The 23,019-nt window shown below is 36.8% G+C and overlaps 3 protein-coding genes and 1 long non-coding RNA gene across 4 annotated transcripts; 3 read left to right on the forward strand and 1 right to left on the reverse strand.

Moving 5' to 3' along the window:
* Positions 1-583: 583 nt before the first annotated feature.
* On the forward strand, positions 584-4,050 carry LOC132788276 (larval/pupal cuticle protein H1C-like). The gene is made up of 4 exons (XM_060795608.1): positions 584-1,083; positions 1,538-1,557; positions 3,286-3,368; positions 3,437-4,050. Exons 1-4 carry the CDS (start codon positions 659-661, stop codon positions 3,965-3,967), a joined length of 1,059 nt encoding a protein of 352 aa, XP_060651591.1. The 5' UTR covers positions 584-658; the 3' UTR covers positions 3,968-4,050.
* A 1,014-nt stretch (positions 4,051-5,064) lies between these two features.
* LOC132790478 (uncharacterized) lies at positions 5,065-5,535 on the reverse strand. Its single transcript, XM_060799010.1, has 2 exons — positions 5,455-5,535; positions 5,065-5,394 (listed from the first exon to the last, which is right to left on the reverse strand). Exons 1-2 carry the CDS (start codon positions 5,464-5,466, stop codon positions 5,065-5,067), a joined length of 342 nt encoding a protein of 113 aa, XP_060654993.1. The 5' UTR covers positions 5,467-5,535.
* Positions 5,536-8,150: 2,615 nt separating this feature from the next.
* Positions 8,151-9,564, forward strand: LOC132790481 (uncharacterized). Its single transcript, XR_009632805.1, has 3 exons — positions 8,151-8,481; positions 9,054-9,128; positions 9,212-9,564. It is a non-coding gene; the product is annotated as an uncharacterized LOC132790481 (long non-coding RNA).
* A 7,659-nt stretch (positions 9,565-17,223) lies between these two features.
* Positions 17,224-18,146, forward strand: LOC132790475 (cuticle protein 38). The gene is made up of 2 exons (XM_060799006.1): positions 17,224-17,287; positions 17,360-18,146. Exons 1-2 carry the CDS (start codon positions 17,276-17,278, stop codon positions 17,768-17,770), a joined length of 423 nt encoding a protein of 140 aa, XP_060654989.1. The 5' UTR covers positions 17,224-17,275; the 3' UTR covers positions 17,771-18,146.
* The last annotated feature ends 4,873 nt before the right edge of the window (positions 18,147-23,019 follow it).

Consider the following 23,019-nt stretch of genomic DNA (forward strand, 5'->3'; position numbering starts at 1 on the left):
GTTTATATACAATTGTTTTGGCCGAAAAGTGCGCTGCTCGCAGCTGCTGCTGCTGTCAGTTTAATGCTTAATTAAAACGGTTAACGCTGCGCTGTGGGGAAACATAAAACTGGGAAATCTGAACACGAAAATGAAATCAAAACTGTAACCGAAAACCTTGCAAGATGATGACGATGACCCTGAATGAAGACAGAAGACAGACGCAGTCAAAGTGCAAGTAATGCAGTTTGGGGGCAGGAACCGACGAATCAAATAATTGAAGGGCCAAGCAATAAGCAATAAGACTCGATTGAAGTGCGTCTAATGGCCAAAAGCACTGCTGAGTCAATAAACTGGTTACTTGTTTGAGGTTTTTTTTGTCAACAGACAATTGTTTGCTTGCTGGCTTACTTGTTGCTTGTTGATTGTTGGTTGAGCCGCCCACCGACTCTAATTGCTTATTGATCGCGACGTGTCTATGAGAATCGAATCTGATATGGGTCTCATATATCGCTGTTGCCTTTAACTCTCTGTGCGTAGTTGAAGGTCATTCGGCGAGTTGTTGTGTGTGCTATATAAACTCTGGCTGCAGCTGCCACACCATAAACAGTTCTCGCTAGAAACTCAAACCCAACACACACACACAGTCAATACAGACCAATCAATAAACCTTAACAAAATGTTCAAATTGGTGGTATTGTCTGCTCTCCTTGCCGTAGCCGTTGCACGTCCCGGTCATCTGATCGAATCCTCGCCGCTCGTCTATGCCGCTCCAGCTGCCACAATTGTTCAGGAGCCAGTGCTGGCCAAGGTCGGTGCTGTGGTGAAGAGTGTGCCCACCGCCATCTCCCATCAGAGCCAATCGGTGGTCCACAGCTCCGCTCATGTGGTCGAGGATATTGTCGCTCCCGTCGTCAAGTCAACGCCCGTTGTCAGCTACGCTGCTCCTGCTCCAGTTGTGCACAGCACCTACGCCGCTGCTGCCCCGGTGGTGCACAGCACTTATGCCGCTGCTGCCCCAGTGGTGCACAGTGCCTATGTTGCTGCACCTGTTGCTCACGTTGCTGCCTCTTCGCCTCTGACTTACACCGCCACGGGAGTGTGGTAAGAACGCTTCGAAGGGAGTGTGGGACGTGCTTTGTTGGACGGTCTTTGTGATACGAATTTGAATAAATGAATCTTTTTTGCTATTGAATATCGATTGCGTGTTTTTCTTTACTACTCTGCTTAGCTTAGCCACCTGCAGCTGCTTAGCAGCAAGGGTCGTTGTACTTCCTGCTGGTCGAGTGATGGACAGCTAACGGATTTGTAAACAATTGCAAGTCATCTGGTGGCATAGACGACTTTAAAGCACCCGAGGAAGAACTCTAATAATATCGGGTTTAAATTGGAGACGAGAAACCTATGCTTTTAACGCTTAAATCTTTACTTAAGAGCAATAATATAGATGGTTAGAGAGTTGCTTTAAGTATTCTTAAGACTCTTTTCGATCTTTTTAGTTTCGATGTTCGACTCACCTATTTTTTAAAAGCTTAAACTATCTTTATGTACAATAAAGTGCAATGGATAACGCTACAAGTAAGGAAATGTAAAATACCTTTACTCCACATAAAATAATATTTTTATGATTATTTACTCAGTGATCTCTTTGCTGTCGAAAGTATCCTTAAACTTTATTCGCATTGCCGTGTAAACTTTCTTGTGTTTACAACATGTAAGGTACAACACCAACAGAGTAAATCCATTACATATGCTAAAGCTTGTAGTTTATTGGCAGAAAGCAAAATAGAATGCATTATTTGTTGTGCTTGATGCAGTGCAAGTTCAAGGACTCCGATGCACGCGCTGCATTCTGTCGAAGGGTCAGCGAACTTGATGCAGCAAAACAATTGGCTCTGCTTTTAATTGTAATAGAATTTAACAGACTGCCAACAGTGCAAACAGTTCAAATTTATTTGACATTTTGATGCTATTATTATATTTTGTGCTTTATTTCTTTACTTTACTTTAAAATGCTATTCACTTAAAGCTAATGAAATGAAATTAATTTTTGGTCGATTTACCAATCAATTAATATTTTTATTATTTAATATTGTATTTTAATATTGTAGTTAATCAATTATATTAATATTTCCTTCTTAAATGTCTAACATGTCATGCTAGAACTTGAGCTGCACCTTTGGAATATTATTCTTTTATTGAATTAAGTGTGCTATTAACTCATATTACAATAAATAATTCAATAAAGGTTTCATATTTCCTGCTATATTATAATGTGTGTAATAAATATTAAGAATCTTTACATTAAGCGGATTAAAAGTTCTGCTTTGGGTTGGAGTCGAAGTGTTTATGCAATTACTTTTTTGTATTATTTCATTACTTTCTATTAAAGAAAAAATGTATAGACCAATTTGAAGCTTTATTTCAAATTCTGTATTTTTGTATACTAAAATTTTTAAACTTATCTTTATCGATAGAAAAACCAGATTTTCAGTATAATGAAGCATTCCTAGAAAGGGTTGCGTTGGACACTCTTCATAGAAGTCAAATGATAATTTGTAATGTGTGTATGAAAATTGTACTAGACGCCCTATATACAATGTATAAAGCATAGTTTCTGTTAAGTTAAAATAGGTTAGGTTAGGTTAGGTTAGGTCATACCACCTGTCCCTAGGAGAAGCAGAACATAGACCAATAAAAAACCCTCTCTATACCAGTGTTCTGTAGCATAACTAATTGCTGTTTTTATATCCGCTATCGGTTGAAAATACTATATATCATATATAGGCATCAATACCGCCTTAATTTACAGAATGAACTCACAGCTCTTAGTACAAATTGACTTTTCTCGGAAGCCTTACCGAGCAAACTGTAGTAGGAAGTTGAGCCAAGTTTACAATAAACAAAATGTCAATGGCAAACGTTGTCCCGGGGCCGAGCATTGGACCCGGGTCGGGTTGACGTGCGACTAATGAGCAGCGATTCGAAAATGAAAATAAGAGTGGGTTTGGCTTGTGGTTTTAGAGTCGCGACTCGGGCTTTTCGATCAGCAAGGTGAGGCGACGAAATAAGTACTTAAGTGGAGCGGTAATGTGGTGCGTAACTAGCTGAAATTGGCCGCGAATAATAATCTGGTTTATTGTCTGCACGAAAATATGTGTGCGAGAGAGAGAATGAGAGACAAGACAAGAATCCGTTCAGGCACGTACGACAACGAGCACTTATTGTTGTTCGATCGTAAGCCTGCGAGTGTGTGCGAGTGTGTGTGCCTCGAAAGTGAAGTTCAAGTATAAAAGCCGGCGACAGTTGAGCAACAGGCAACAGTCTACCCTTCGACACAAGTCAAAGAACCGGCAAACCAAAAACACAGCTCCAACATGTTCAAATTGGTAAGCAGTTCTCTGTTTGTGAGTTGATGAGGATGATGTAATTGAAATAATCTTGTTTTCAATTTCAGTTCGTTCTCTCCGCTCTGCTCGCCGTTGCCGCCGCTCGTCCAGGACATCTGGCTGCTGCTCCCTTGGTGTACAGCGCCCCAGCCACCGCTATTGTGCAGGAACCCGCTTTGGCCAAGGTCGGTGCTGTGGTCAAGAGCGTGCCCACCGCTGTCAGCCACCAGAGCGTCACCCAGGTGCACAGCACACCCGTCGTTGAGGATGTCGTCGCTCCCGTTGTGAAGACCACGCTGCATGCCGCCGCTCCAGTTGCCACCTATGCTGCCGCTGCTCCCGCGTCCACCTACTCGGCTGTCGCCCCTGTGTCCACTTACTCGGCCGTTGCTCCAGTTGCCACCTATGCTGCTGCTGCTCCTGTGTCCACCTACTCGGCTGTCGCTCCTGTGTCCACCTACTCCGCTGTGGCTCCTGTCTCTACCTACTCTGCAGTGCACGCTCCCGTCTCCACCTACTCCGCAGTGCACGCTCCCGTCGCCTACTCTGCTCCAGTGGTGCACTCCGCTCCCTTGACTTATGCCGCCAGCGCCTGGTAAGAGAACGAGAACGAAAGATTTTGTTGCCCGTTGTTGACTTGTGTCTCCCTTCAAATACAAATAAATAAAGAAACCTTCGAATATTAATGGAATTTAACAAAACTCCTTATTAATTGAAGTAGTTCCAGAATAGCTGAAGTTCTATTTCAGCCAGCTTCGTACCACTTGTTACAGTAGATGAGCGATGCAGCTGGTAGCTCGGCTGTAAATCTTTGTAAAAGACGTGGAAAACTTCTGAATATAAAAGATGAATCCCATCTAATGAGTAGTTTTTAGAGTTCTCTCCCTATCCCTTGGGGTAGTGTAATAGTAATGATCGTTAATAGGACGACAACCCTTAACTATTGCTGACAGTGAAATATTTTGTTGTCCGTTATTGACTTGAGTCTCCCCTCAAATATAAATAAATAAAGAAACCTTCGAATATTAATGGAACTTCACAAAACTCCTTATCAATTGAAGTAGTTCTAGAAATGCTGAAGTTCTATTTCAGCCAGATTCGTGCCACTCGCTACTGTAAATGAGCGATTTAGTTGACAGCTCGGCTGTAAGTCTTCAAGAGAGATTTTTGAAACCTTCGAATTAAAAAAATGAATGTCCTCCAAAGAGTATTTATTAGAGTTATCCTAACCCTATCCCTTGAGATAGCGATGATGGGACTTTAGTAGGGAGTCTACTACTAGAGTCTCACCAAGAGCCCCTTACTTTTTCAAACGGTGATAGATTTTGTTGCCCGTTGTTCACTTGTGTCTCCCCCCCCCCCAGATATATATAACCCGTGTATCCATTTGAGAATTAGTAAATATTTAGTAGACTTCTCCTTCGTCATGACTTGAGGAAGATTCCATTCCACCCAGGTTCGTACCATTTGCTGCTGTAGCTAAGAGATGTATAAAGCTTTTCTAGCTGGGTTGTAGGCTTCTAGGAAAGCCGTAAGACGGGCGTGCTCAACTATTGGACGTCAGTATGGACGCAGCAAGAACGATATAATTTGTTCCTCCCCCCTCAAGAACATAAATAAATAAAAAGAACCTTCGAGTATAATCATTCAATCCATCTAAAGAAAAGCATACATTTATTAGAGTTCTTTCTCTCTATCACTTGAGGTAGATGCTGGGATAGCTGAGGCCACTGTTCCATCCAGGTTCGTACCACTCGCTGCTGTAGCTGAGTGGAGCAGCAGCATAGGCATAACTAGCTGGGCTGTAGGTCTTCAAAAGAGGCGTGTGATGATCGATGATGGGACGCCAGTATGGACGCTTCTCGTGCACCACAGTCGAGCTCTGATGGGAGACAGCAGCTGGCAGTGCCACAGTGTCGTAGCCCAGCACAGTGGGCGCATACTCGATGGTCTCGTAGCTGGGCAAATAGCTGGCATGAGGACGTGCCTGACTCAGCGCCACAACAGCCACGCACAACACGAACAGCTGCAAGGGAAAATGTGTTGTTTATCCACAATTAGTTGGTAATCCACAGGTTTAACTCACAGATTTCAGCATATTTCTTGCGGTGGGAGTCGTCTTCGTCTTGTTAGTAACAACTTGGAACTGTGGCTAATGCTGAAGAAGCAACACAATTTTATAGCTCAGAGTGCGGTAGTTTCTTTACGTTAGAATTGGCACAGACAATCGACCCATCAAGAGATCGCCCCTGTGTTTTTTTTTGTTTGTTTTCGAGTTTTTTTCTCAAGCCCCAAAAGACGCCTCATTAGTGACCCATTTGGGCGTAACTGAGCGACTAAGTGGTTCCAGCCAAGGCAAAACCCAACGAACACACAGTCAAAACTTAGACTCTTTCATATGGCATATATTTACTTGAGTGTGGGGTTTTTGTTTTCTTTAGTTTTAGGTTTAGCTCCTGTCTCCACGCAGTGTGTGTACCGCCTACATTCACACCCACCCAATAGCTGACCCACTTGCAGCCATAAATCAGCTGCATTTTACTTGAGTACAAGCAATGCTAATGGTTTGGGTCTGTACTTGCCACAACTTCAATGGCCACTGCAACGCTCCAGTTGCCAGTTGCCAGACAATGAAGTCAGCACAATTCGCATTAGCATAAATACCGAGACAGACAGACAATCGCTTGTCGTATTTCCCGCTTCGCATATTCCATGGCACACTGATTTTTCCTCACTCGCACCATCAACGCAAATTGGTCAGCTTTTGTGGTTGACCTTTTCAGCCTAATTCAATTAAAGGCACGCAAACAAACGCGCTGACAGCCGTCTCAACATTAAAATTAAGAAACGAGTTATGGGTACCATAAACACTTCACCCGAAAAAAAAAGAAAAACATATGTAATTGCCCTCAGATATGCTCTAACTATAAGCTGAAAATCTCATTGCACTGAAGCGCCCCATTTAATGAGGTGTTAATTGTGGGTCTTATAAGTTTATAATTGGCCTTGCCTACAGCTGTGTGTTTGCCTACTTGACCCACTTGCATTTTTCAGTATGCTCTGCACTAAGGTCATTTCGCTGTCATTCATAACTTTTTGCATTACAATTGGTTCACAATTCGTGTTGCATACTTTTAGGCGGGATTGAAAGTTTAACTTTTGTTTGAGCTTTTGTAAACTGCGCTTAAGCTTTTGTTTCAGCTTAACCCTAGAAAGACAAAATCATTGCAGTTTTCTTTGCTAGAGTTAATTAAATTGTTTTAAAGCCAACCGCTTTGTGCAGAACTTTATCGCTTACATGGCCATAAACTGTCTTGGGAATTACTTGCAGTAATATGTTAACAATTTCGTTTGAAGTCTTGAATTTGGAGCGTTGACTTCAGTTGGGTTAATCTCATTTTAGTTGTCGGATATGACTTGCATGGCATTGTAAGTGGTATTTTTTGATTGTTAAGGAAGTACAGTGGCATGAATAAATGTAAATTTAGTAACAAATTTTATAAGCAGATTTAAAGATTTGATTTTCTACAGAAATAGCAAAAATGTTCTCAAATCACAAAGTGTGCGTTCTAAAATCAAAATTTTGGTCTAAGAATGCGTGGAGACTATGTAAACTTGTAATTAAGAAAAGCCAAGTCCATTTCAATATTTGATAATTACCACATGAATAATGACCAAGTTCTTATAAATAAGAAACAGATCGTTAAAACTTAAGACACAAAGAAACTTTCTTTTAAGAATAAATATTCATTTGATACTGCGACCATGTTCTTATAATTGAAAAAAATTGTTAAAAAAAAAACTTATTTTTATAATGTTAGAAAATTTTAGCTTTTAAAGATCAAATATTCTACAAATACGATAAAGATTATTAGCTTTGTACTTTTGTATATAATGTGATAATACTGTGCAAAATAAAATACAAACAATAACTGTATTCATTTAAATGATCAATTATTTACACTTTATATATTTTTTTTCATAAATAACAATCGTATTAGAAAATTTCTTATCATATCTATCTAAGCATAGATCATAATATTTTAAGCAATTTTAAAGCTAAACAAAACATATAAAGAAAAATAAAAAGAAGCAATAAATTTTCTGTGTATAAAACTTGCTGCATACTAAACCCACACTGAAAAGCGCATCACACGTTGCACTAATGACTGATAGAGCGATAATTTAACCCACTGCTCATTGCTCATTGCACTCATTCACATATTGAGAATCGCAGTTGTCTCTCTCTCTCTCTTTTTCTCTCTTATTCATCGAATGCGTTTTTCGCCACTGCCAAAGGCACAATCAGAATGCATGAATTTCGTTGATTGGCTGCAGCCAACGAGTATTGACGGATCGACAGTTGTATTACGAGTGTGGTTAATAGTTTAATTAATAGAAGTTGGCAACAAGTCCGCAACTCCGCTGGGACTCCAGAGGGGGGGCTCGACGTTCGTCATATCCACGCAACATGCGGCTTAATTAGCGTTGGAAATCGCACAGTTTCAGGCCGATTCGAGTGTCGTGCTTAGCTGTTGTCCAAGTCAGATTGGTTCGCATTATGCGATTATATTTAGACGGCATTGCTCATACGCCGCGTAACCGATACGCGTTTAACGCTCATTCAATAATCACTTGCAGTCGTAAATGTAAATGCGACTTTTTCGGACAGTTCTGGAATAGTTTCGAACTGGGCGTTACACCGTTTTCTGCCACTGATTGTCTTATTAATTTTAATGATCAGCATTAAACAGAAAAATACAGTGCAACTTTTTGTCGATATTTATGCTTACCAAACATTTCTCAACAACAGCAGTTGGCCATGTTTTTGTTTGTCTACATTTTTTTAAGCTTAGCAACTTCCTTGATTACAGCAGTTTTGAGTCGTTTTGCCCCCTTAAACCGGATCCGTCTATTTCCATAGCTCAGTTCAATTCGGTTCAATCAACGTACTACATATATTTAATGTGTAGTAGTTTAGCCGAAGCTATCATTAAGTCTAATTGACTTTTTATCGTTACGTTTTTTGTTCTTGTTTCATCCGTCTGCTGCGGTGGACGTGACAAAAACTACACTACGAGAAATGACAAACATGATGAGAATAGTCTAACAGGTAAGAAATCTACATTCGAGTGTGCTCGACTGTGTGATACTCGCTATTTGTTTTGAATAAAACAAAACAGAGCGGTATTCATTTCAAAATATACCAAATTATCATATTAAAATATACCACAAAAATATTGAAAATATACCAAATGGTATATTTGGTATATGGTATATGGTACTACATTCAAAAGGTACCATAGAGTCAAAATATACCAGATTATCAAAATGTATCACATTGTGAATAAAATCAAAACAGTGCGGTATTAATTTTAAAATATACCTAACTAATATACCGGAAAATACTAAAAATATATCATATGTTATATTTACTATATCGATTCAACATACAGTATAGAATATACGAGATTGTTAGCCAAAGCAACTAAGTCTCGTAGTGAAATTTCCATCTGATCGCAACTTATTTTTCAAGAATTATAAAGAATATAGTTTTTATTGTATGTACCAAAAATCCAGCTTGTTATTTTTACATACATTTCCTGGAGGCACACAATTACCCTTCTACCCTTAGGGAAGCGGGTATAAAAAGTTGCATATTTATGAAGCGTTGATTTCTCGCAGTGTGTCTTGGCAGGTGTTTGCAATATCTTATAATGAGCAAGTCGATCGACCATTAAACAATACACCAAGTTCAGGGTGAGTAATCCCGCAACCAAATCATGGGTATTCGATCTAGCACACACATTGAGCGATATTCACACAAATTCAATCGCAATTAGAACATAACTTCGAACAACAACAAAAAGTGAAAGTCGCCTGCATTTGATGGATTAGAATGAGCAAAGTGCGGAGTGCGGAGTGGGAGGCAATTGCTTGTAGTCAATTAAAAGGCAATAATCGTCAAACTAAAAACTAAAGCAGCAGCGAATCAACAGCTCAACTCAGCTCAGCTCAGGACGTGTGGGACTCGATAGAGCAAATAAATCACATGACGCTGGTGTGTGCATAAAAAATGCGTTCAAACATTTTGCATACAATTTGGTGACAGACAACTACGAAATTAGACAGACAAAAAAATACGTTTAAATTTTATGGAGCGAATGATTAGATACACTTTATTCGGGAATTTAAGTTAGATGAAAGTTGTTTAATTTGGTAAATGTCAAAGTAGAAACAATAAACACTTGATTTAAGTATAAGTACCTATCTTAATAATATTTCGCAATTAAATTCTTGCTTTCTTTGATAATTATCTTGAATAGTGAATGTGTTTAACAATGAATAATAAGCAACATAGCTTCATTAAATAAATTGTCTCTAATGTAACAATCACATAATACATTTTTATAACTTTACCTTGATTATAATTCAAAATTTAAATATTTATTAAACAACAATTTAAAATAGTTATAGTATTTAGCAATAAATAGTAAGCCTCATTAAGGCTTAATTGAAAAAAGTGTCTCTAATTTAACATGTTAATATATGAACACACTTTTCTTAATAACAATTCGAAATTACAATTTCTTACTTTCTATCTAAAATAGTTAATATTTTTATCAATTTATAAAAGTAACTTTAAGCTTAATTGAATGAATTGTCTATAATTTAAAATATGGTCAATTTATTTCTTATCTTAATATTAAATCGAAATTTAAGTTTCATTCTTTCTCTGTCTGATCTTAATCTAAAAAAGTGGATGCATTTTATTTTTTAACAGTCTAGCCATACAAAGCAACATTGATCCAATTTGATGCAAATTATTTAAAACACTGTTTGTATTTAGTAATAAATAATCAGTCTAAGCCTAATTTTATAAATCGTCTCTAATTTAAAGTTTGTTTAATAATAATAATTAATTTAATAATAATTTAAAATTTTAGTTTCTTTCATTGGAATTAATCTCAAGTAGTGAAAGTATTTATTTATTATAAATGCAGCTTTAAAAAGCAACAAAAGTTTAATTAAATGTTGTAAGACCTCTAGAGTACATCACAGCAATACAATATTGAAAATTGAATAAATTTGGAATTTATTTACTCATTTTTACACAAAAAACAATTTAAGATTTTAGTTTCTTTTTTTCACCTGAAATAGTAAATGTATTTATTTATTTATTTTATTAATTTTTTTTTTATATTTCCTCAGCCATAAATATAAACTTGGCTTCAATTAAAGTTTGCTTACTCTCTTAAGTACTTCACAGCCATAAATACAACAATTTTGAACGTTGAATAAAATTAGAGGCCATTTGCTCAGCGCTTAATGCTTTGGAGTACTTATTACCTTATCTATTTTTGCTTCAATATTTATGCGAAATTTAATTTTCCTATTTCTCTAATATAAATATTGTTTTTATGTATTTTTTTATAAATATTTCTTCAGCTATAAAAGCCAACCTGACTTCAATTAAAGCTTGGTAGCTCACTTAAGTATTTCACACCATTAAACACAACAATGTTGAACATAAAGATCTTAGACTCCACTTCACTATAAAGAGTATGTGAATAAACTACAATCTGCCGTTGGGGTGTTTGCCATTTTTAATTTACGAGCTTAAGTTAGGGGCGTTGTTATGCTTGTTGCTGCCGTTAGGTGTTGTTGTTTAAGTTGTTGTTGTTATTGTTGTTGCTGGTGCACAAATTGGTCTGCGGTGCGTGTGTACAGATTTTAGTGGCAGGCGTCTGTTAAACTACTTAATTATGAAACGAATTCTGCAATTTGCATTGGCAAACGGCAAACTTCGCTCATTGAAGCTGTCAAATAATCTCAGCTTCAAAAGTTAACATGCATGGCCAACAACAATAATTAGAGACAATACCAAAATTCGGAACAACAACAGAACATCAGAACAACTATTTATGCTACGTGCTTTTGTTGTCAGCTGGCAAAAGCGTAATTGCGCAATGTCCTCAACGGTCTGATCAAACACAGAAATAAGAATATAAATGGCAACAGGCAGATTGACTAAAAAAACAGCTTGGGATAAACCTCAAAGACAAATTGCGAACTCGCGGCCAAGTCGAAGGTGAGACTTGCTTGCTCGCTACCTAATTGTCGCTGACAGCTGCAGAGCGCCAGCAGGAGGTCGTTTTAATTTCATTAATGAAACGACAGCTACTCCATAGCTATGCCCTTTTTATGGGGAGTGCTTTCGTTTTCTGGGTCAGTCTGTTACTTAATGTAAGGGAATATAAATAAATATGATTATTGTATAAACTAAGCGAAGTTTAAGAGTTTATAGTTGACAAAAACTTCTATCTAAAGTTCACTTTAATAAATCAGCAAAATAACTTGAACAAAGAGTAGAAAATTCTTTTAGTCAAAGCAATGAAAAGAGGCTAAAAATAAAAATTAATGCAAATTAATCAAGATGACTCTTACAAATACATATATGCTATAAAACACAAGAGAAAAAAAGAAGTACTGGAAAATAGGTTCTGTTATGCATTCAGGAATGAATTGTTTAAAATAATTCCTTCGAGAATAAACTATTACATCTTACACTTATATATAACACTTTAAGAGAACATTAAACATGAAAGGCACTAGCAACAGCTTTACTTTAAACCCGAATTCCTATGTTGATAACAAATTGTATACAATCATAGCAAAAGACATAAAAAGAAATACGAGTAAAGTTTACTGTGAATATGATAGAAAATTTAAATTTAAAAGTCTTTACTTACATACTAGACATATCACTCTTTCACACTTTAATATATGTATATCTAACAAGTTACAGATGAAACACAAAATGATACTATCAACTGCTTTCTATTAAGATCAAAATTTTAAGTTTATAGCAAAATCCAAGCCAATCGAAACAGAATAAGACAAAAAAAATAAAGGTTACATCAAGTGTTTAAGAATATGCCAGAACAAATCTTGATGTCTTTACTATCTAATAATATACTAAGTGCTTAGCTAGACATTCTTACATACTTAATTTTACTAACTACTATCACACCTAGACATGTCTCTTTTTCAGTCTTTAAGATATCTTCAACAAGTCGTTAGATGAATCATAAAATGAGACCAGCATCAGCTACGTTTTATGCTGAAAGTAAGTTGTATAAATTATTTGCAAATTTTAGAATAGAAAAAGAATGAAACTAAAGCTAAGTTCAGTGTCTAAATGATTGACAAAGTTATGCTATTTACAACTCCGATGATATAGCAATCTAATTCTAAATTATCAATTAAATGAAACTGAACTAAAAATGAAAGCAAACTAAGACTTTCGAAGACAACGTTGGACTTTAGAATACAAATGGTTTATACATATTTGTAAGTGCCAAAGCAAAGGGTATTTCGACGTCATTAATTATAAGACAAGTCCATTTATTTCTTACTCTTTGCCATATTGCGAGTAAACTCGTGTGTGCTCGTCGCAGTTGCTTGCTTTATTTTGCACTGAATTGAAGGTATTCTAGTAATTTTTTTCAATTGTCTTGCCATTGTTACAGTTTTCAGTTGCTGTTGCTGTTGGTATTATTATTATTAGTTGTTGTCATCGCTCTTGTTGTTGTTATTTACGTTGCCGTTGTCGCTGTAATGTGCACGACATTAAGCGACCTTGACCGCGTCCAACATGTGGTATACTTAATTGGCGCACTCGTTGGCCGCGTCACCGTTGCGCACCATATAATTATGGTATGCAAAGCAACACACACAAATTAAATCTTAATTTAATAACTTGCACATTGTACGCTAATTAGACAAGCGCATTCCCCCACACATTTCTAATTTCATTTCGCCACAAAAGAGTTGTGAAATTTTCTGCAAATATCAAAATCAAATTTTCGCCAAAAATGTATAAATCATACGCCCGAAAATAAATCATACAAAAACAAAGAGCTAAGCTATTAATTTGAAGTTTGAATGATTTGTGTTGCATTTGTGGCCAATTTCCAATTGTGCGGCGCATGCAGCATGCGGCATGCGGCAATGTGGCAAGCTCTGGCTCGCATTGCCCAATTGCACCAGCCACGAAACCATTAAAATGCAATTACAGCCACAATGACTGGCCACAAGAGGTGGAAGTGGTCTTTTTATACCCGCTACCCATAGGGTAGAAGGGTATTATAATATTGTGTCGGAAGGAAATGTATGTAACAAGCAGAAGAAGGCATCTCCGACCTTATAAAGAATATGTATTATTGCTCAGCTCAACAACCGATACGATATAGAAATATCCGTCTGTCTGTCTGTCTGTCTGTCCGTCTGTATGAACACCTCGATCTCAGAGACTATAGAGATATAATCTTCTGCCAATAGTACTTATTATGTTTGTATGGTCTAGTCTTAGTGTATTTTGCTAACAATCTGGTATATTTTACACTCTATGGTATATTTGGCCATCTATGGTATATTTTGCACTCTATGGTATATTTTTAATGTACTTTTTTAATATACTAAATATTAAATTTGGTATATTATTAGTATATTTTGTTATATTTATTTGCGATATTTATTTACAATGTGGTATATTTGGCACTCTATGGTATATTTTGCCTCTATGGTAAATTTTGAGTGTACTTTATTAATATACTAAATATTAAATTTGCTATATTATTAGTATATTTTGTATTAGTTACTTGTGATATTTTAAGAAATACAGCACTGTTTTAATTTTAATTACAATCTGGTATATTTTGCCATCTGCAGTATAATTTGAATGTAGTTCTATATCAATATACTAAATATAGCTTTCAGTATATTTTTAGTGTTTAGTGTTATATTTATTTGGTGAATTTTATGTGAAATGAATTTAAAATGAATACTGCTTGCTTTAATTCACAATGTGTAGCGGGTATCTCACAGTCGAGCACACTCGACTCTACCTTTCTTACTTGTTGTGTGTGTGGAAGTGGTAACTGCTGTGGCGACTGCTGTGGCGACTGCTGTGGCGATTGCTGTGGTGGGTGGGTCACGCAATTCGTATCCTGTTTTGTGTCAATCAACATCGCTTGATTTCGATGCTATTTTGCATATCGATAAAGCCGCAACACATGCAAATTGCTGTCACACAGAATCGACTCGATTCGAGGTGTCCGGTGAAGGGTTTGACGCTGTTTACTGACGTTGTTAATATGCAGATTTCCGTTGCCGCCAAATAAAAAAAGAATTGTCCACCAACTGAATAGTAGTAGCAAACTTTTTGTTTCTTTTCTCGATTGATTTATGCGCCATAAAGTTTAAGCGCGCTTTGTGTGTGCAGAATCAAAAAAGAAAAAAACTAAAACTAAAACTCTCAAGAGCTCTCCAGCAGCTGCCGTCAGTCAAGGTTCCATGTCAGCATCAGGCCTACGCCCGACCGATTGTATAATCGCCTTTTATCACAACACACAACACAACAAACAACACAACAAGCAAGCTTAACAGCAACAGCAATAACAAATAACGCGTATTTGTTGCTACGATTGTTGCATTGATTATGCTACCAGCGAACAGCTTTTGCCGCTGTTTTCCCAGCTGCTTAAGCAGATTGCCAGTCGATAGTGATAAGGCGTGGTCAGCCCAAAAGATGGAAGGGAGGGGAGAGAAAGGAGAGCGGAAAACGGGCAAAAAAAATTAAGAATGGCTATTAAGAAATCTGGCAGGCCATTAAAACGAGTGCTCAAATATGAATGCGATACTCAGTAAACATAAATGGCATAAATAGAGCATGCTAAGAATAAGTCATTATTTAGATAGATGCTCATACTCTTAACTCTTCATTTGTAAAATAAATCAAAGCACAATAAAGTCATTCGTTTGAATGTTGCTGTACTACTCAAAGAATGGAATTATTATAGTAATAACACTTTGAACCTGAATTAAATACTAAATATTATTTAAAACTCTATTTCACTACTCTAAGAAGTATGAAGTTTTGCAACAACTTGGACACACTGAATTACATGTTACTCAGAAAGAAATCTTTTAATCTTAATTTGATGTGATAAACATAACATAAGATGTATACTAAATGCATCACAATTAAATGCGTAAATAAAGTGACTTGTGTACTGTACTTCTACTACTTTAAAAATTGTCTAATTTCGATTTGAATAAATGAGCTATCACCAGATTACAAATTATAGAAGCTTATTAATTTTTTTAAATACAACACTATTCATTTAGCCACTAAAATAAGAAATCTGAATTCAAATATTGTCTTACTTAAACTTATTTATCTTATTCAAAGTATATATAATTAACTCTTCAAACGTTACACAGCACAACTAAAATAATATCATATGTGTTGAACATTAAATTCGTTTTTCTATTACTTCCATTTGAATAGGTGAATTTGGAATAAACTTTGACAAAGGCTAGACTTTTCATCATCTTCTGATCCAATTCGTATTTATAATGCACAATAAATTACTCAAACTAAGTCTCAATCTAAGTATAACTAGTACTGTAATAATATGCTAATTACACAATGCTCCCACAATTCATAACAAACAAATTGCAATCATAATATGCAATAGTATTCAAGTATATATCACAGTTAATAACACTCCAAAAAAAGTACAGGGTATCAACCCGGCTGCAATGCAGCATCCCTCACAATCGTAGTTGTTTATTTTTGTAATTTATTCGCATTTGCGATGCGAATTGATTTTCCAATGAATTGCAAGTTACGCATACGCCGCGTACGCCGTGCCAACCGATAAGAAATCAGTTAAAGCAAAAATTAATGTGAAAACGTCGAGCAAAGCAGCAACAAAGTGGCAAGCAAATGCTAACTACCAGTGACCACTCCGAACAGCGGCAGCTGGACACTAAACTGGACTCCACACTCTCAATTTGTTGTCAGTTATTAAGCAGCTCGATTTTTCATGTGCGTCGCGATTTGAATGGGATTTGGATTTGGGATTTGCATTTGCTGGCGAAGTGTTGTGCATTTTCTACACCTACAGAGAGATCGTCGAGTGCGCTGTCAATCAGTTCAAATGCTGATTGATAATCACGTGCGTGTATGTTTTTTTTTGTTTTTTTTTTCTGTTTTAGAAAGGAATCTGTAAATGTGGGAGCTAGAAACTAAACATATTTTGTGTTGCTGTTGCCCAATGATATTTAGCCTAATGTGTGTGGCAGGTTGACGCCCCAAGAGCTCAGCAAGTTAATTGCGCTTTAAGTAAACCACACAAATTACGCTAAGAAACCAACTACGAATAGAACAGCAAAGTGTAATATGTTGGCTGCATGCAACAATGGAAAAGTCATGCAACGGCTTTAGCCTTTGATTTCCGGCACAGTAACTCGATTTGGCTCCCAGTGGAAGTCGGAGTCGAAGTCGTAGTCGAAGTCTGCTGACAACTCACTTGGGTGCGAACAAGCCAACTAATTGAATTGATCATTGCCAGCGATCGAAGAGTTTTCTCGATTTTCTCGTTTTCTGGGAAAAACTGCAACAACAACCACAACAACAACAACAACAACAACAAGAAGGCGCGTGACTGATTTCTGTGGCACTGCATTAAGATCGATCGCGATCGCGATCTCCAAAGCTCTGCATGTTCATTCTCACAGCTAGCGAAGTCGACTCCGAGTTCGACTTTTTTGCCGAAGTTTGAGACTGAAGTCGGCCGACGAAGTCGTGGACAGGGCAGGGCGTTCACGCTTTTGATTCGCAGTTCGCTAAGCCGCTCGCACTCGCAGCTCTTGTTGTTGTTGTTGTCGTTGTTTTTGCTCTTGTTCGTTTCGCTTGGCGCATTGTCTGTCAGAATATTTCTCAGCGCTTTTGAGTTTTTGGTATAAATATGCCACGCGTTGCGCTTGTTAAAACATAACACACTCAACTCTTCAAGCAAGAAGTAGCCAAGCAAACCCAAAAACCAAAAACCAAAATGTTCAAGCTGGTAAGGATACAAAAGACTTAGGCGACAAACTTGACACCACACTAATCGATTGCTATTCTATCATCCACTTAGATCGCTGTCCTGTCCGCTCTCTGCGCCGTGGCCAATGCTGGCGTCATCTCTCCCTACAGCCATGGCTATGGCCTGGGCTATGGTGCCGCTCTGGCTCCCGCCTATGCTGCTCCAGCTGTGATCTCGCATGCTCCCATCATCAAGAGCTACGCTGCTCCCATTGTGCACGCTCCCATTGTGAAGACCATTGCTCCATTGGCCACCTCTTATGCCAACACCTACAAGGTTGCCACCAAGGCCTACCCCGTGGTCCATGCTGCTCCCGCCGTCTACCACGCCCCCGCTGTGGTTGCCGCCCCCGCTCTGCACACCACCTCCACCTACCACGGACATGGTGCCTATGGCGGCTATGGCAGCTACGGCAGCTACGGTCTGGGTTACGCCGGCTATGGCCATGGTTATCTGCACTAAGCGGAGTATTAACTCTAACGATCAGTTGACGACCATCCAGCAACATCCTTGACACGAACAACACAACAACATCAACAACAACAACATCTACATTTTCCCATCGCGGATAGTGTGAGATTTAAAACTCAGTACAACATCATGTTCGACATTTTGCCGCTGTCAAAGTGCAGAACTCGCAGTCGTGTTCAAAATTACAACAGAGACAGAGACACTGGCTGAGAGCGAGAGCGAGAGAGATATAGAGATAGTGTGAGAGCTATGAACGAATGAGCAAGAGATCAAGTCAATGCTGTTAATTATTACTTTTTTGTTATTGTGCAATGCTCGTGGTTTCCACTTAAGTAAATAAACGATTTGAAAAAAAAATATTAAACTAAAACAATGCAACATTCTTTTCATTTTGTACACTGGGAGATAAGAATTTAAAATATTCAAGCATCAAGGTGTAAGAACAATGTGCTTTGATGCATTTAAAGATAAATGAACTAAATTGAAATAATAAAAAACATTAATAAATGCAAAGTAAAGCAGAACAAAAATATAATCTAGTATAAATCGAATCTAGAAATGAACTCAAATATTGAATAATTAAAAATATAAATCAATGCAAAATTATTTTCAACATTCCTTAAAATGTTGCTTTGATGCATTTACAGATAAGCAACCTAAATTCAAATAAAAATAAAACAAATATTAACAAAATAAACTAATAAATGAATCAATTCAAATTATAAAAATTATTAAGAAACTAAATTCAAAATAAAATATAACAACAACATAATCTATTAGATATCTAATCTAGAAATTGAATGAAATATTTAATAATGATATGGTCTTAATATAAAATGCTATTCATAATAATCGAGTCAAGAACGAACATTAAAGATCTTAGAAAACTGGTTAACATATTCAACATTTTGATTAGTACAACTATCGAGTAGAAAACTTAGATTAAATATCTTAGAATTCTATTCTATTTTAATAAAACTAAAATACCTAAAAGTTAATTTAATGATTATAAGAGTAAATATCTTAGAATAAGATTTTATTATTATAATATATTTTTTTTTTTTAATTATTTTCATTATATTAATATTTCGTTTTTACTAAATCACTTTTTGTTTCCTTTAGCTGTTTAAAAATAGGACCATGGAAAGTCGTATTTATTATTTAACCTACCTCTTAACAAGTGCACAATTTAAATTTATTTTGAATTTATTTTTTTTTTGTTTCGATTTTGCGATAGTGAATGTTGCACAGGATGAACTAGATTTGTAGAATCTCGATCATAATTATGCCACACACTTCCTAAGTCCCTTTTGGTTTTTTTTTACAGCTTATAAAGATGACTAAGAGTCCTTTTATTAATTCACTTATATTTTAACTCTCTTGGCCAATTTCCCACAGTGTAAAATACATATACATATTTGTAAAATCTTGATCATAATTATGTCATAAAATTGCTAAGTCACTTTTTGTTTTCTTCTGCAGTTTATAAATATATCTAACCTTAATCCTTTTTTCCTTATGGCTTACCTATTTCAAGTTTTAAATTTTTTTTTATATTACAACCCTATTTCGTTTATTGTGGCCATCAGTTTTGCACAGTGTAAAATAGATTTGTATAATCTCGACCATAATTATGCCATAAATTTGCGCTGCCCGAATCGCCTGTCATATTTTTTTTTTTGTGCTCAGCTCAGTTCTGTCGAATCGCTAATTCAGTTATGAAATTTTTTTATTATCAGTGCAACATGTAAAAGTGTTGAAATTTTCCTTGAACAAATTCAATTCAAATGCCAACGCCTGGCAATTATGCCCGTTGACAAATGTTGTCGAAGGGGAAACTTGTAGAGGAGCTGAAGTGAGGCGCGCTGAGATGTTGTGAGTGGCTGACAGGTGGCTGCAGACGAAAGTGCGTCGAGTGGTGCAATTTGAAAATAATTATTTATTAAGCCAAGTCCAGGTCTGAGCGACTGAATGTTTTCTTGATTGAGAAATTGGAGCAGTTTGCTGAAAAAAAATATGTGTCACTTAATTTGTTTTGCTTTTTTGTGGCTTTGCAAGTTTTGGGTTATTAAAATTTTGATGTTGGCAAACTGAATGCGATTCACTTGAGGATTTTTGTCTATGGCTTAGAATTGGGCATTGTGGTATAAACATGAGCACGAACGAACAAATGCACGACGACCTTAGTCAATGCGAACAAATGTATAACAATTATGGCCAAGAAACCAAATACAAGATACAAAGATACAATGCGCATTATCGGCATAAATTATGCCCCGTCCGTCAACGATCATAAAGTCTATTATTATGATTAGTTGAAGTCGCTTTTTAGGGGGTTATTAACAACAACACAACGTTGACACCCGTCGATTGTCCATCCAAACTGTGTATGGATTAGTTAGTCACTGATGCGGTTAACAAAAGGCCGCCGAACCACAATTTGGCAACGACCTTGCAGACGGAATAGGCAAATTATGTGAGAGAGAGAGATGGAGAGTATAGACAAAATGTGGGTTGCTTCCTACTTGCTTGCAATTTGCGTTTTGCGTTTGCATTGAATATTCATTCAAGCAAATCATTGTCTCTGCCACAATGCACTTAGTACCCTACTCTGAAGGGGGGGGAGTAAGAGGGGAGATTGTTGTGCTCTCATGGCACAGTTACCTCCCGTCGGTTGGCAGCTTGGTTTCCCACACCGTGAGGCCACGAGCTGCAATTGAAACACCTGCTGCCAGTTGCTTCAGACTCAGCTGTGCGCTGAGTACTTGTGTTTTGAGTGCTTTTTGCTGCAGTTTTGAGTTAAATTTGCAGCTTAAAAGTATGCAATAGTATTTGCATTTAATTATTTATGTTAAGTTTGCTACACATTTGCATTTAGCAGCTGGGACGTGCCCAAGCATTATTAACAAGCCATTGGTCACACAGGGCAAGGACCTCAACACTGTCCAGGACACATTTCAACAACAAACATCACACACACACCCACATAAGGGCTCTTTGCTCTGTTGATTGCACTTTGCAATTAAAAGGGCATTGAATTGATTTTGCCAGGCCAACATCACGTTGTCATCACATGGCATAACAAGTGTGCAGTTTAATTAAAGTTCCCTTTCGGTTAACGAACTCAACTCGGATGGAAGCTGATCCTGGCCGCAGGAAATGCACGTTGCACGTTGCACATTGCACGTAGTTGGGAGTTAGCTTTGACCTTGTGGAGATCATTGACTTTAGCTGAATATATATCCTGGAAAATCAGCTCAAATGGGGTAGCTGTATTGTAAGCCATTTATTTATAGATGCTTTGTACATATTCTAACAATTTTTCAAAACGAAAAGTATAATGAAAATAGCTGAACTCGCTTTTAAAAGTCACAAAACATTGGCTATACAATACATGTTATGTTTTGTATATTGTTATCATCATTGTTAGCAGCTTTTTGTCGACTTTAAGCCGGGAAAGAAAAGCGCACATGTTTTAATACCCGCAACCAACAGAATAGAAGGGTATTATAATTTTGTGGTGACAGAATACATGACATGATATAAATTTGTCCATATGAACACCCCGATCTTCAAGAAAAAAGAAATACAATTAATAAAAAATTGTTTTGTTGATTAATGTAGATCAAGTTTATTTTAGATTTTGTCACATTTACTTCCCCTTCTGAAAATGTTTTGATACATACAATAGCCACTTAGCTCTAAAAAATTGGTTGCGATCAAATACAAATTTTGGAAGCTATTCAAGAAATAAGAATCGGAGAATATTGTGTACTTTATGGTATAATTTTAATATAATTGTAGTATATAGATATATACATATCTATATATGTAGTATATATAGATATATAATAAAAATTTCGGTATATTTCGATATATATCGATATACCAAATAAACAATTTAGTATATTTCAGTATTTTTAATAATAGTGTATCAATATACCAAATATACATTTCGGTATATTTCAGTATTTGTGGGCTTAGTAATTTGGTTTATAAACATTTCGGTATACATCCGTAAATTTTGGTATATACTTGGCTTGCAACATTATATACAAATATACATTTATATATGTATATATATATTTATATGTATATATTTTTTTTGGTATATTAGATTAGTAAGTTTACAATATAATAATAAAACGATATGCCATATATTCTTTTCGGTATATTTCAGTATTTTTGGTATTTTAATTCAGTATATTTCACTGAAAATACCTAACTGTTTTGCTTTTATAGAAAAGGGGCAAAGGGGGTATCTTACTGTCGAGCCCACTCGTCTTTTCACTTTTTCACTTGTTTTATTTTTGTTGATGTTGTGCTGCAAAATGCGGGTTCAATGACAGGCAACATTGCGTATGAGCAACATTTGCCCTGCAGCATAATAAACTGTCACTGCCACACGCAGCAATGTGAATGTGAATGTGAACGGGGGCAGCAACATCAAACGGCAACAATGCGTGACAGATTTTTCAGCAGCAGTAGAAGCAACAGCAGCGTGTGCGTTGCGCGTGCCTCAAGTGTGTGGGGCATGTGTATGCTCGCATTGTACTCGAAGCCGAAGCAAAAGGTAAGTCACATGAGCAGCAGCAGCAGCAGCAGTCGAAGCTTGGAGTAGGAGGTAAGGAGGCAAGCAGGCTGAACTTGCGACGACTTGCGAAACACGTGCGCCAATTTAGAGCGCATTACGCGATGGTGGCATCTTCTGTTGCCAGTGGCACTTCACTTGCTTACAACTTCAAGTGCCGTGGCATGTGCCATACTCAAGCATTCGAACAATACAAATGCCATACATCATATATGAGGTACATTAATATTGATTTCTGATTTTTTTGGGGACCACTTCGTTATGCTAATTTTCTAGCAAAACATCAACTTATCCGTGTTTTTGTTGACATTTTGTGGCACGTGGCGGATTTTTGTGGCACAATTTAATTGGCTGTATGCTGCGTATGTAAATCAACTAATAACGAGTTTTTCGTTTTTTCATTGCATACTTTTGTGTGCTACGTTTTATTACAATAAATGAAAGCATACTTTGCGGCGTTCGCTTGTAAATGTTTTACGAGTATGTTATGATATTTTGACATTTATTTCGAGTATGGTTAATCAATCAAAGCGCCTTTAGACATAAGGCGTGGAACGTGTTACGTGTTCGCAATGCAATTGCATGTGAGGCAAGTCGAAGTCATGCCGCATATTCTAACCCAATTTCCCAAGACTGTCTTCAGGGACTG

This window comes from Drosophila nasuta, chromosome 3 (assembly GCF_023558535.2).
Source record: "Drosophila nasuta strain 15112-1781.00 chromosome 3, ASM2355853v1, whole genome shotgun sequence".
NCBI lineage: Eukaryota > Metazoa > Arthropoda > Insecta > Diptera > Drosophilidae > Drosophila > Drosophila nasuta.